Below are 15,178 nucleotides of genomic sequence, written 5' to 3'. Positions count from 1 at the left end.
CTATACCACAGTGCCACCTAGTGCTTGTGTAATGGAATATATAGAAAGGCAGAAAAAGAACCCCCCCGGGGGGGGGGAACATGAGTAAAGGATCCAATCTTAATCCCACAAAGAATTAGGGATGTACAGACTGTGTAAAATTCACTCGGTCTGTGTTTCGCGGATTGTCAAGTGCCGTTTGTTCTGTCATCTGCCCACAGACGGATGCGAATATTTTTTTCCATCCTGTGAAAAAGTATGCAAATAATCACATAAGCATGGCTCTGAGGGAAAGCAACTGGGGAAAGAATCAGAAAATCTTCTATAAGACAGAACACTTGTTTGTTTCTTTTTTCCCAACATGGTAAATAGCAAGTGGTTACTGCCAAAAAGAAAAGAAATCTCTGTGTGTGGGGCAGTGTGTGAGGCAATCAACTGGACTAGCAAGCAAATTGCAGGGTACAGCCAGTTGAATAAACTAGTCATAGGCTAGATGGGCAGTGGCTGTGCTCAGATTACCTGAGGGCCAAAGCAGCCCGGCTCCATTAACTGTGATAGTTTTAGAAGGATGCACAGGCCTGGCATGATTTAGCTAAAACTGAGGAGAGTTAGAGGGCTTCATTAAGGATCAACCAACCTTTTCCCCCACAGCAATTCAAGCATTGTCAAATGTCCTGACTTAATCGAGTGGTAGCTCTTTATATTTTCCTCTAAAACGGGTGGGGGATATGTGCCCCCCAGATGTTGTTGGATTACAGTTCCCATCATCCCTGACCATTTGGTCAAGCTAGCTGGGACTGATGAGAGTCGGAATCTAACAACATTTGGTTCCCCTCCACTGCAGTCCAAGGAGTATGGTGTTTACTATGAGCGTTGCTTGCGGTGCATGGGAATGCTGCATAGAAAAGTTATAGGTGTAGATCGGCTGGAAGCCGCTTTTCCCAGCCACCACACCACACCTGAAACACTTGAAGCTGTCCCCAGGTTTCCTGCTTGTGGGCTGAGGCCTGGACTAATTCCAGCTCCCTGGATCATTTCTCTCTTGTCCAAAGGTCATTCTTCCCAATCAACATTCCACCTCTGGGTCCCTTTGGAGCTCTCAGATGCGCTTGAGAGAGAAACAAGGGCTCTTAGACTTCATGTTCAGAAGAGACCATGCATGACATCCAGGAAAGAGTCAGTCATTCACCACCACCACCCCTTTTTAGAACATGTGTAATCTGTTCAGAATCTGTGCCAGTAAAATTTCTGCAGCACTCTTGGCTCAAACAATACTCAGCACTCATGCATTTAGCTGCACTTTTGAAAATGGTGGCACAAAATGAGAAGGCAAAAACAGGCATTTTGAAATGCAGGCTTGAATCTCACTTTTTCCCATACTATTCTAGCATAGACTAGCTGTGGGGAGTAAGCTGATTTTAAAATTTATCAGGCTGGTAAAGTGTTCCAATTCTACAGAATAGTTTGGTTGTCTTTGAGGGCGATGGGTTAACAGTATTGTGAGGCTAAATGGGTGAACGCTTTTTTTCTGGCTTCTTAATTTTTTTACAAAGATTCTGTGTTAGTATTTCAACTGCTTTTGAAGGACTGTGTGACCCAGACATGGCCATTCAAGTGCAGTGTTCAGACATACATCTAATCTCACCTGCTGAAACAACAGAGCAATCAGTCCAAAGTTATCTGTCAGATTTTCCTTCTGTAAACAGCTTCTTAACCGCATTGTTTATGGTGAAACTGAACTAATTTGCAACTTTCATGGGTGGCACTAAGCAAAGAGTAACGTGCGGGTTAGGGGAATGCTCTTGCATTTCGCTACTTGAATACAAACACTTGCAGCAAGAAATGCAAGATCCTGGCATTGTCTCTTTGAAATCTTAATGGTGAAATCATTCAAAATCTGGGTGGGGGTGGGGAGGTTTTAATGGCCCACTTTAAACTAAACAACCAAAAAGCCAATCTAACCCCCCTAGGGAAGAAGTTCCACAGCTGAGGTGCTGCCCCAGAAAAGGTTCTGTCCCATGTTCCCACCAATCTAGCCTCTTTTGGGGGTGGGACATATAGCAGGTCCTTCAGAGCAGATCTTAAGCTATGGGAATACGGGAGGAAGCAATCTTTCAGATAACCTGGCGGCAAACCATTTAAAGCTTTTTTAATGCAAAGGTGCACATCCTATGAGCTGCACATGCTCCTTGGCCGCTTCTGGTGCAGCCTGCCAAGCTATGGACAATTATTTCACCTCTCCCAACCCCAGCAACTCCAACTCTGAGATGGCTGTTTTTCTGCCACTGATAGGGGCTCTGTTCAGTTGGGGTTGATCAGCTGGGTGGTTGTTAGAAAAGTAGACAGGGCACCCTGGAGTTCTGTGGCCCATCAGCTGTCCATATATGATCAAGGGCAGGAATAGCCAGAAAGTAGATCTCCAGATGTTTGAGACTCCAGCTTCCAGCATTCCTGATCATTCGCCATGCTGGCAGGGGCTTCTGGGAGTTGAAGTCTGACACATCTGTAGACCTACCTCCTGCCCACTCCTGTTCTAAGGTAATGGGATCCAGTGATGGCTTTTCCAACAGTGGTCTTACAACAGCTTCTTTTAAAGGGATCGGCACACGTTCCTCCCATAAAGAAGCATTTACAACCTTCACCTCACCCCACTGGCCAGTTCCCCTTTGACAACCTTTAGTAACCAGGATGGACAAGGCTCCAACAAACAGTGATTGGCCTTACCCCTCCAAGCAGCTGAGATCCATCCTCAGGCTGAAAAAGATTATATCCATCCATCAAAACTGGGCACACGGCTGCTCCAGTCACCACTTTAGAACCTGCTTTCAATGCAGAGTCCAAGTCGGAGCAGATGCAAGCAATTGTATCAGCAGAGTGTTTTGCAAACTCATCACAGCAGGTTGCAGGTGTTTCAAAACAACTCTGCTGGATGAGACTGTGCTGCTGCAATAGTGGCAGAAAAGAATAATTTTTACAGTTTGTATATTTAAACACTTTTCACTCCCACTAATAATGAACTCAGGTGAAGAGTGCCAATAGGACTGTCGCCAAAACAGGGCCACTGAGAAACAAAGAGGGAGTTGTCAACATGCTCGAAAACCCCGGATTTGCAGAAATACAATAAAAACAAAACAAAAAAAGAATAGGGTGACCAAGATACAGTAGGAGGGGAGTATACATTGCATCATTTTGTTGCAGGTCACACTTTAAAACCATATAGTGAAAAACATTTCAAGAAGTAAGTCTCTCTTATTTCCATGGAACTTAGGCAAAGGAAATGCAGCCATTATTTTTGCAGCTGGATAGCCCAGTCTCGTCCTTGCTTTAGCAACTGCAGTATACACAGATATTTGCACTACCAAGATATGTGCCATCCTTGCAGGGCAAAGCAGTAACTGAATCTCATCCACTGCTTTGTATTTAAATCAAATTTTAATGTGGTTATATGAAGAAGAATCTCCTTTTCTGAGAAAAAGGAGGCAGTTAAACAGAGTCAGATGTTTTGTTCAAGGCAATACACCCTTTGATTAAAGAAAAGAAATAATCTACGACTTAGATCGGGCTTCCTCAACCCAGTGCCCTCCAGATGTTTTGTACTACAGATCCCATCAGTCTGAGCCAGTATGGCCAATGGTCAGGAATTATGGAAGTTGTAGTCCAAACATCTAGAGGGCACCAAGTTGGGGAAGGCCTTCTTAAATTATATATGTTGGGGCACAGGAACAGACAAGCCCATCTTGTGCATTATCTTGTAGCCTTTACGGAAGTTAAGGACTTCATCTGCTTCAAGGACAGGAAGAAACCTCCCTTCTGGGGCAGGATTTCTTAAGACCAGGAAGAGCTTTCCCCTGCTACTGAATTGCACAAGTGGCTGATCCATTGTGGATGCTCCTGCCTTCCTTTGACGTGTGCATTCACGTGATGGCGAGCTACACCTACCAGCTTGATTTAGTATCATATTAATCTGGACCTGCATTTCCTCTGCACTCCCCTGCCTGGGAAGGAAGTCTCAGTGAAGTCAATGGAACCTGACCTTGAGCTACTGTGTCAGGTAACTTTACAGAAAAATAGAGATTTGTTTTTTACCTCCTCAAATTGGAATGTGTTTATCATTCTAAGACTCTCAGTTTTTGTTTGTAAAGAAACACATACCCAGCCACTAAAGGGTCCGACGATAGCCTCAAAACTCTCCAGGCAAAATTCAGCAGAGAAATCTGAGAAACTGGGTAGGGGGAATACGATTGCAGAAACCCAGGGGTATGGTTTCAGCATGCAGCATAGTTCTTTAGCTCCTCCTCATGATTACCAGAAGCAAAATAAGGAAATGTATGTACATTTGATTAATTTGCATCATGTATACAGGTTGCAAACACCTGCTTTTCCTGGTGCCACATATGAAGCGTTTGGGTACTGCATGATATTGTCATTCAAAGTAAGGTGAATAGAGACAGTTCCAGACAAGAGACAACCATGTTCTGATATTTTATTTTTATTAAAAATGTTTACACACTAGATCTACAGATTTCACACACATTTCAAAGGTTCATTTTCCTCCTCACCATTAACAAGATTACAAAACTTCACTACATTTGTCCAGCCTGTTTTTAAAAAAGGAAAAAAGACAACATTTGAGTACATAAATAGAAATTTAAGTATAAATACAGTAACAAAATAAACAGAGGTGTGTGTTTAATAAATTAATTATAAATACTGTGTTGAAAATGAAGTGCTAGGTCAAGAAAATAATAATGTTTTCCTTTAGTTTTCTGTACAGACCCATACCACTATATACAGGAACCTTCGAAAAAGAATGATGTCCCAAAGTCTTTTTTCTTTTCTTTCAGTTTTCCACAAATTCATGGAAAAGCAGTTATTCACTCATTGGAAAAAAAACCTGTTATATACAAAATTTCCATGACACATTACTCACAATAATGTATAATCCCATTGCATTAAAGTAAGGGCACAATCCTATGCATGTTTAGACAGAGAAAACTATATTTTTTCTGTCTAAACATGCATAGGATTGCACACTAAGAATTTAAAACAACCTGGGCTCTCTCCAAAGCATCTCTTAGAGTTAAAAGGCAGGATTAGACTATATTAGCGCACTACTAATTTTCACTGCACTGACAAAAGTAGTTTGCCTTGGCTCCAGCCAAATTATCAGCATACATCTTTAACAATGGTCTTCCAAATCAACAGCATCACCTGGCCTATATATACATGATATAAAATAAGTAAGATGACAGGTTTTCTTTGACCAATTAGTTTTGCTAAAGGAGCATGTGAGTTTGTAGCTGCACAGAATTCTTCATCAGGCAAGGTAAACATCTAGTTATTGTTCCTCTATAGAGAAAGCAGAATTAGTTACCTATTCATCTATTTTTAGTGACTCCAGATAGAGAGAAGCCTAACTGTTTCTGTTTTTCCAACAGTTTAGTATGTCAAATACTTGTAGCTGTTTTGCCTGAAGAACTCTGTGTAACTTGAAAGTTAGTAAACTCCTTTGACAACAGGCATTGGGTTGTATCCAATGTTAGTTTAACTTGTCCCATTCATTTCAATGGGCCCACTCTAACTGCAACTAACATTGGCTTCAACCAATGACTTACTAAAAATAGAGTTGCATTGAGCAGGGGGTTGGACTCAGTGGCCTTGTAGGCCCCTTCCAACCCTACTGTTCTATGATCCTAGTTTCTCCCATTCACTGACATTACCTTCTGTCTGTATCAGGCAACCGAGGATTAGAAATTGTTTTTCAATAGCTGACAATGCAATTTTATACATGTCTGCTCAGAAGCAAGTTCCAGGTAAGTGGGTATAGGATTGCAGCTTAATCTTCCAAAGACCAGCAGCTGAAGTTTATGAAAAAAAGAGACAAATCTGTAATATGGAAAGGCTGCAATCCTGTATGTGCTTACCTGAAATGAAGTCCCATTGAACTCATAGGATATGATTGCACTGTAAGTGTTTTCATAATGTGTTAGTGGGTTGTTTGTTTAGATGCTCCTGTTTTATTTCTAACCCTGAAGAGAAGAAGTTATCGCACTCCTTTGAATGAACAGCATTTGGTGTATTTGTCATCAGCACTCAGAAGTGACAAAGAAGTAATGAAGCAGTAAAATCAAACATTTGTGATCTTATCCCTCCAAACATTCTCCAAGGCAGAAGCAATACTTGCACATTTTGCATTTTTATAATTCCTGAATTAAACAGTATCTCTTAGAGGGAATTTTTCTAAATACTGTGTAGGCAATGTGTCCATCTTTCTTGGAACTCATATTGGTGTTTGCTTAACAAAGGCAGTACCACATCTAAACAAGTCTCCATGTCTTGAATATTATTGCTAGAAATTCTATCCTAGCCTACTGGCAGTGTGTGTGTGTTGGGAGGGAGCACTAGTTATTTCCCAAAGCTAGGACTTTGCACTGATACTTCTGAAGTGATGCCAAAGGGATCCATGCTGTCAGTTTCTGGAGGTGAACTGAAAATATCAGATGATGCAACAGGGTGTCTGGTGTCACCATGTTCCTCAAAACCTGTAGGCTCCATTGCGACAGTGTTGATCATAGGCAAGAAATGGGACAATGGAAGGAAGTCTTTCCCTTTGTATTGTTGCCTTTGTCTGGCATTGCTTAATGACACCATGATTCCGTATTTCTTTGACTTGTAGGTGTTGTAGCCATCAGGACGCATCTCTTCTTCAAAGGAACAATCCTCCATAGAATAGCTGACCTGAACAGAAAGAAGTAAGAGTTATTACGTATGTGTTCTGTATAATTTTGTCTCTTAAGCTGGCATATGATGCAACATCGTTTATCCAAGTGACCTACATCAGGGGTGCAGACCCTCAAACCTGGAAGCCAAATCTACCCCTCCCAATTTGGCCCACTGGGGTTCCCCGGAAGGCTATGCCCCTTCCCTTGGCCCACCCCCTTTCCCCCAGCCACAGATCATTTGATGATTTCCCAGCTTTTGTGCAGATTTTTCTTCATTCTAAAAGGTTGAAATGCCTCTCCTAGAGCTTAGTTCTTCTCATGAAATGCCAAGAAGCACCTCTTCAAATGCCAAGAAATGCCTCTCCTAGAACTTAGTTCTTGGCACAAAAGAACTGAGTTCGTGGCACGAGCTTAGAACTTAGAACTTAGTTCTTGGCATGAGCTTAGTTCTTGGCATGAAATGCCAGGAAATGGTCTCAAAATGCCTTGAAATGCCTCTTCTTTAGCTTAGTTCTTGGCACAAAGAGCTTTAAGCTTAAAAATATGGGGGGGGGTTTGGTCCCACCCACCACTGGAAGGCAGTCCATGAGAGCTTCTCTGAAATTGAATTCACCCCCTGGGCAGAAAGAGGTTCTGCACTCCTGCCCTATATAGAACCGTCTATTCAGTTGTGAGATAAATCTTGTATTCAGGGGTGAGATAAATTGGAATCCTTTTCCCCATAGAGTTACGTGAATACAAAGCAGCACAGGGAGATGCTAGCAAAAAGCATCCATAACTCAAGTATGGACAATAGGCATGTTTGCTAGTAAGTTATTAATGGATGTGATTCTACTTTGGCATATTTATGCAGTAAGATTCAGTGTGATTTCTCTGATTCTAACTGCTTGGAAAGCAAGATCCATTTTTTAAATCCTGATTGCCCATTGCAGTTTCCCTCTGGCTGGGAAGCCTGGTTTTCCCTATGTACATAAAAATAGAGCAGAACCATCACAGCTCAGTGTGGGCCTGAGCTAAAGGCTGCTCAAGTTCATGAGGATACTGAAGACTACCAAAAACTGCTTAGGACAAACAACAGAGAAAGATTCCTGGTAAAAGGGATTGTGGGATGGTAAAACAGCTGTCATGCAGGACTTGCTTCTGGATGGGAGTGCTTCTTTTTCCAAGACCCAATTGAACAAGATAGACAGCCTAACCCAGTTATGTCTTCTCGGGTTCTTGGTTCAGCAGCAGCATGGCACCATAGATTGCATGGGGTCCCTATGTTCTAGGGCAATGAAGTAGCAGAGAAGAAAGCTAGAACACAAGTGGAGAAAGATTCAAGACCAGTTCTGCTGGACATGGGCTAAACTCCATTTTAAGGCCTACTCCATGGGATGCTGCTTCAAACTTTCTTCACCATGACTTTGCATCTGCACAGTCGCATCCAGCAAAGTTTTTCCAAGTAGTACATGACCTGTCTCACAGTGCCCCCTCCAGGATGATCTAAAACAGCCTTCGCCAACTTGGCACCTGCCATATGTGTTGGACTACAGTCCCTATCTTCCCTAGCCAACACACCCATGCTGACTAGGGATGATGATCACTGTAGTCCAAGTCATCTGGAGAGCACCGTGTTGGGGAAGGCTGATCGAGGGGAACCCTCAGTATTTAAAATTTTAAATGATGAATCGTTTAAAATAAGGTCAACATAGTTCCTGTAATTTTGTTAGCATTGTTTTGATTTCTCAGTAGACATGAACTATAAGTTCAATATGCTCACTCCATTGAGAATTTCTTATTGATTTTGACAAAATAAGGACAAGTCTTACTCATTATTTTTTCCATAATGAAAAAATATTTGACCTATAATGTTGTATAGCATAACACATTTTATATATTTCTGAGTACAGAAACCAAAGGTATGTTTGCTAATTCAGAAAAGACTTACATACCAAGAATTTGAGGATGTTCCAGGCCCTTTATGTCACTGTTGTTTTTCTTAAAAACTCTGGGGTTATTCTGGTTCAGTTATTAGAGGTGACTGAACTCTTGGTCAGCAAAGTATTGCTGATTGCGTATAGGGCTTCAGTGATAAGAAAAATTGTGTTCTTTTGTGAACCCTTTAACTATCAAGCACCTAAGCCATACTTTCCCCCTACCCATGTAAAATGTTGATGACAATGTTCTAGAACAGAATTCCCTCAGTGAGACCAAATAGGTTTCCCAATAGCATAATATTTTAGAAGTGGATTGAGCTGTCAGGCATATAGGAAAATGTTTTGCTTGTGTTCTAGATTACCAAAAGGTCTTGAAATGGGAAGGTGCTCCCATGTAAGTTACTAAGGGTGCAATCCTATGCAGGTTTAGACAGAAAAAAAGTCCGACAACTCCTAGCATGACCCAGTCAGGCATGCTGGCTGGGGCATGGTGGGAACTGTAGGAGCTTTTTTTCCTGTCTAAACCTGCATAGGATTGCACCTTTAATGTGCAATCCTAAGCATGTTGAGACAGAAAAAAGCCCAACAACTTCTAGCATTCCCCAACCAGCCATGTTGTCAGGAGTTGTAGTATTTCTTTTCTTTCTAAACATGGATAGGATTGTGCTCTTAGCTGTCTTCTGTGATTAGTTAACTGATTAGAATAAATATTACAGGTTCACAATTCAGAACTTAATTGACTATATTTAGTGGCAACAACAATTTCTTTGTCTCAACTAACAATGCAATCCCCACGCATGTTCACACAGAAGGAAGTCCCAGTACATTCAACAGGGCTTACTCCCAAGTGCATAGGACTGAAGTCTAAATGATACAATGCAGTGACATATATGCAAGATTAGTTATAGTTTGGGAAATTATGTTAACTGTACTTTTAAGCAAGAGGCAGTTTACAGCTGCACCTTCACCATTTACAGGCAGCAGCTTGAATTAGATCTGATTTAAAATCCACTGCTTAAATCTGCCATTACTGTTGAGAAAGGGCTTTGGTGCATAGAGAGTTAAGAAAGGAAGGGGGTATCCATGTATAAGGTATCCCCAATCTGGTGCCCTCCAGATGTTTTGGACAATAACTCCCATCAGCTCCAGCCAGCATGGCCAACCATTAGGGATGGTGGGAGTTGTAATCCAAAACATCTGGAGGACACCAGATGGAGGAAGGCTGAAATAAGGTATGTGTATTTGGGCACAGTCCTATGCAGCTGGCTGGGGAATGCTTGGAGTTGTAGGACTTTTTCCTGTCTAAACATGCATAGGATTGTGCCTTTTGAGAATTATGCATTGAAATGGTGGTCATTTGTAACTAAAGGTACCTCTTCAAATGTCATGCAGTCTTCGGTTTGAAATGGCATTTTCAAAAATTCTAGTCTGATTTACCAGACCGAAAAATGCAATTAAGGGGAAATGTATAGGCTACAATGCTGAACACACATTCTCACATATTTAAGCATCTTACTTCTACACCAGTGTAAAGGATTAAGAAGCATACTTTGTCCTCCATAGAGCTCCTCTGGGTTTTTAAAACTGAAGAGGGGATGAGGGTTCTGTGGAGCTTAGTGGTTAGATACATTGAACTGATTAGGGCTGCAATCTCATACCCATTTACTGGGTGTTAAGACCCACTGAACTAAGTGGGACTTTCTTCTGAGTAGACATGTATAAGATTGCATTGTTAGGTTTTGGGGGGTGCAATTGATACCCCAGTAATGTTAATGTCAAATCTGCCATTGATTTTCATGACTGTGTACTCTGTTCTTAGCTTATGCTCTAGTCCAGGCCTTCCATGACCTGGTACCCTCCAGATGTGTGGACTACAATGGACCACTGGCCATGCTGGCTGGCAACGATGGGAGTTTCTGTCCAGCATATCCGGGGGACACCAGGTTGGGGAAAGCTGCTCTGGTCTAAGTACTGAAAGGGTGACCCCACCATTGATAAAAACCCTGCGTGAATGCAAATGGGCTGTGCAGAAGAGCTTGGAAGAATCTCCTTTTAGCACAGTGTCTATAGAATCGACAGTGTGGGAACTACAGGCATCATCAAACTCTAAGTTCACCACAGGTGCACTTAGTTAAGAAACAAATGGAAGGTCATAATTTCCTTTGGATTTTTGCCTCACTTTAACACCACTTAAACAAACAGCAGCCCCACTCTTAGCTCTATACATAAAGGTAGTTGCCCAGATGTATTTCCTCTTCAGAGGAGCAATCTTCTGCAGAATACCTGACCTGAAGAGGAAGAAGATAATGTGCTAATATTAGTTATAGCTCCGTGCAGTATACACTGGACATATTCCAGCCAGTTGATGTCAATAGGAGAAATTTAAGCCCACGCTCAAACTGTCCCATTGAAATCACCAGAAATAAAGAGTGCTTTACTTCGACTGAATCATGCTCATTCATTTTACATATATTCTACTCGAACACAGAAAGTTCCTTTTTCTAGTGTCAGACAAGGGACAATCATACCTCAGTGGGAGGGGTTGTGCATTCACGTTTATGATACTAATTAAAAATAGGATTTAAATTCTAAGAAAACAGGGCCAGCATGAACAAACATGATGTAGTAAAGTTCCCAATGTACAGACTCCTTCTTTAATGTTATTGCATGATGCACTGGCTACACCGTTGCATTTGGACATGGAGAACGCAGGAGATCGCCTCAAATCCCTGTTTAGCCAGCAAGCTTTACTGGGTGGCCTTGGGTATGTCATTATCTCTCAGCCTCACCTCAAGGGTAGCTGTGAGGACAGAATGAGATAAGGAACAACTCTCCAGCCTGTAGCCCCTTGAAATAGGTGGGAAAAGAAATCTAAACTAGTAGTAAATCTTGGTAGTCAAAATTCTGGAATGTTGCCGGTTCTGTCTCTATTCACTTCATTAAAACAAAAAACCATTCCTGTGTGTAGTGACAAAGATCAAACTTTCCCATTATTCCCTCTTTTGTTCAGCTTAAAGTTATTTTATTACATCACTGTCTTATTCTTGTAAATAATTAGCGACTGAGAGTGGACTATTCCCTTTTCCCTGAACATTGCTACCAGTGTGTCTAGCATTCCCAAAATTACATCATTGTTGGATTACTATTATTTTAAAGAAAAAAAATCTGTTGCTGAATAAAACCAGCTCACAGCACCACAAATGTTTATTAGCATTAGAAAAGAGTAGAGAGGAAAATAAAAGATTTAGAGAAAAGTGGTCTATTTTTGTTACATTTTGGAATAATAAAGTATAGGCCAAGGTGTAACCCTATGCTCTATTAGGAACATAACTTGGATGGCTTTAAAAGGGGATTCAACAAATTCCTGGAGGATAAGGCGATCAATGGCTACTAGTCCTGATGGCTCTATCCTACCTCCAGTATCAGAGGTAGTATTCCTATGTACACCAGTTGCTGGGGAACATGGGTGGGAGGGTGCTGTTTCACTCATGTCCTTCTTGTGGGTTTTCTGTGGGCAGCTGGTTGGCTACTATGTGAACAGAATGCTGGACTAGATGGACTTGGTCTAATCTGGCATGGGTTTTCTTATGTTCTTAACATTGTAAAAGAGGAAAAGGGTATGTAAATGAGGCAATATAAGCAATTATTTACTGCTGAGAATAATATTGGGAATGGAACTATGTATTAAAAACTGTTTAAAAAGAAATAATAACAGCAACAATAATAAACCAGCTCACAGCACGCATACCCTAATAACCCCGATCCTAAAGCATGTAAAAAAAATTAAGGACATCTTTTCAAACACGTTTAGGATCGTGGTGCGACGTGTTTAGACTGCTCTGGTGAGTGCGAATAAAACAAAGTCGACAGGCTGCTATTGTTTTGTCTGGCCCGGGAGCAAAAAAATCGCCGCACGCGGTTATGGGGAACTCATGCACAACATTTCCCGGGAGAGCTGGGGGGAGGGTTGCGGGGAGGCGGCTCTGAGCCTGTCCAGGTCGATTTCCCAGCGCGGCCCCCCGGCTGTAACTTACAAGCCCGTGCAGCCTCCCTTCCTCTTCCATGCAGAGGTACCGAGAGCTGCGCACGCCCTTGATCGCCACCGTGCGAAGGGACACAGCTCTGATCTCCAGCAAACCTGCGCAGCGAAACAACACGCAGCGTTAGCAGACCGTCCGCGGGGGCGGGGAGGCGACGGGGAAAGGGGGTCTTCTGGGAAATCGTCCCCCACCCGCGCACCCGCACCTTGCTTACCCAGATGGTCAACGGGGGAGCCCCTCTCAGTGATACCGTGTACATGCGGAGTCGCACACACGTGTCAACAACAAAAAGCGCACCCCGAACTATAAGCTCAGGGGTGCAGCTAGGCAATTTTAGACCCTGGACTCAGTGGTATTATGGGCCCCTCCTTTGGACAGCCATGTGTATCGCTTCAGGTGTGAAGCACAGAGCATTTCTCCCCCCCCCCCCGCATCCCAGCTGCCATTCCATGCTTTCAAATTGCTTCTGCGTTCCTGATATGTAAGAACAACAAAACTGTTTTCAAACCCTGATTTAAAAATTATATACTCTGAGCATGTGCAGCTTTGCATTTTAAACTCGCTTAATTCGTAGGACCATCATGACTACGGGAATGAAATGGAGTTTGCTCTTCTGCCCTGCTGCCCTCATCACCTGCCGCTCTCTGGTGTCGTTTGCCCTCCCATCCCCGCCTCGTTGGGGGCCCCTGGGCTTTGGCCCCCGAGGTCCGGCCTTCGCTGCAGCACTGTATAAGCTTCAGGATCGGGAACCAAAGCGGGGACGCAGACCAGTGGAGGCTGGTGGCTCCGATTTCGGCGGGGCTGTGCATCCATTCTGGGTTTCAGTCAGAACCAGCCAGAACTCTAAAGGAGCTATCCGATGGGTTCAGCACCTTGGATAGCTCCTCCGGAGTTCTGGCTGGTTCTGTCTGAAACCCAGAATGGATGCACAGCCCCGCGGAAATCGGAGCCACCAGCCTCCACTGATCGGAAGCCAAACGGGGGCGCAGACTCGGCTGGGATATCCGTAGCCGGCCCGGGCGAGCGCAGGTGCACGAGGCTTCTTCGCCTCGGAGGCTCCGGTACTTACTGTGCAGGTCCTGGGTGCTGGTGCCGTCCACTCGGCCGTCGCTGTGGATCCTCAGGAAACAGCTGAACAGCCCGTGCCGGCCGGTGGTGTAGAGGTGCCTGAGCCGGATCGGCTCCCCCCAGCCGTAGTTGACGTGGGGTCCCGCATCGGCGAGAGGCAGGGCTCTGGCGGCCACGGCGAAGCAAAGGCCCACCAGAGCCAGGGGCCCGCGCGCTGGGCACGGCTGCCGCCACATCTTCGCCGGGAGGGAGGCGGTCGCCCGCGGAGGTCTTCCTTCCAAAGGGGCGCGCGAAGGCCGGGGCGCGGGCGTCCCCACGGGGGAGAGCGCGGGAGAGGCGACGGGCTGGGGAAGCCGGCTGCTCCGGGAAGGCTTGTAGGAAGCGCCAAGGCGATCGCCCGCCTTTTATAGGACTCGGCGATCGGCCCGATCGATAAGGCTAATTCCAATTCCGATATAGACACCGCTCCGCAGCAAGGCTGGGATTACATCATTGCCCGCGGGACGCCCCTGCGGGCGCGAGGCTCCCCCACGCTGGATCGCGAGGGGGGCTCGCGTTGGGGAAGGGGCGAGGTCGGCCCTGAGCTCCAGCGGGGGCGAGGTGGGTTTCTCGGACTGCCTCGGGCCATCGGGCGGTGAAGCAGGAGCGCCGTCTCTCCCTTCCCCCACCCCGTTGGCGCCCGGAGGTGTAAATAAAGAGCAGGCCCAGGCGCTGTGTGTAAATCGATCGATAAAGAGAAGTGAGGCAACCCGACGAAGGGAGCAGAGGGACTCGTGGAACTCCTAATTCTTTTTTTTCCTCTCTGGGGGTGGGGGGGTGGGGGGTGGAACCGAACTCCCTCTCGTTCTTTGTCTTTCCAAAAATGACCCCCCCAATACACACACGCACCGACACAGACACGCACGCACGCACCCCAAAATTAAACTGTTGTGGGAAAGGTTATGTTAGATTTTGACATCTCCACTTGCGCTACACACAGCACGGAGCTTCCTTTTCGCGCTGACGTCTTTCGAAATTGCCGGAGCCAGTCCGGTTATTCATTATATTCCACACAACTGGGGGGCTGGGGGGGGGGAGACGAACTGAAGAAAGTCTAAATCTGAATAGATTTACTAGTTATGACCCGGGAAAACACGACCAAACACACACAAACTCATTGCCTTTGTTCCACGAGGTATCCAAGCACATTTGCTGATACGACACCTCCCGGAATACACAGGAAGAAAGCCGGGGTAACATCTACAGCCCCACCAGACAAAAAGGTTAATGGGTAGAAGCCAACGAAAGTCCTACTTGGAGTAGACCCATTTAAATGAATGGGACATAAGTTAGTCATGACGAACTCAAGTTCCATTTCTTTCAATGGGTCTACTCTAAGTAGGACTTTCGTTGGATTCTACCCTGTGTTTCCTCTGATGCTGAGTGGAAATGAAGGAAACAGCAAACACTA

At 44.4% G+C, this 15,178-nt stretch overlaps 1 protein-coding gene across 1 annotated transcript; it reads right to left on the bottom strand.

Moving 5' to 3' along the window:
* Positions 1 to 4,453: 4,453 nt before the first annotated feature.
* On the bottom strand, positions 4,454 to 14,102 carry FGF19 (fibroblast growth factor 19). Its single transcript, XM_084828017.1, has 3 exons — positions 13,730 to 14,102; positions 12,655 to 12,758; positions 4,454 to 6,717 (listed from the first exon to the last, which is right to left on the bottom strand). Exons 1-3 carry the CDS (start codon positions 13,962 to 13,964, stop codon positions 6,385 to 6,387), a joined length of 672 nt encoding a protein of 223 aa, XP_084684143.1. The 5' UTR covers positions 13,965 to 14,102; the 3' UTR covers positions 4,454 to 6,384.
* Positions 14,103 to 15,178: the final 1,076 nt, after the last annotated feature.

Source organism: Heloderma suspectum, chromosome 1 (assembly GCF_057233095.1).
Source record: "Heloderma suspectum isolate Gila_16-S chromosome 1, 16-S_ref, whole genome shotgun sequence".
NCBI classification, from domain to species: domain Eukaryota; kingdom Metazoa; phylum Chordata; class Lepidosauria; order Squamata; family Helodermatidae; genus Heloderma; species Heloderma suspectum.
Note: the sequence above shows the minus strand (reverse complement) of the source record. Positions and strands in the feature narration are given on the sequence as shown.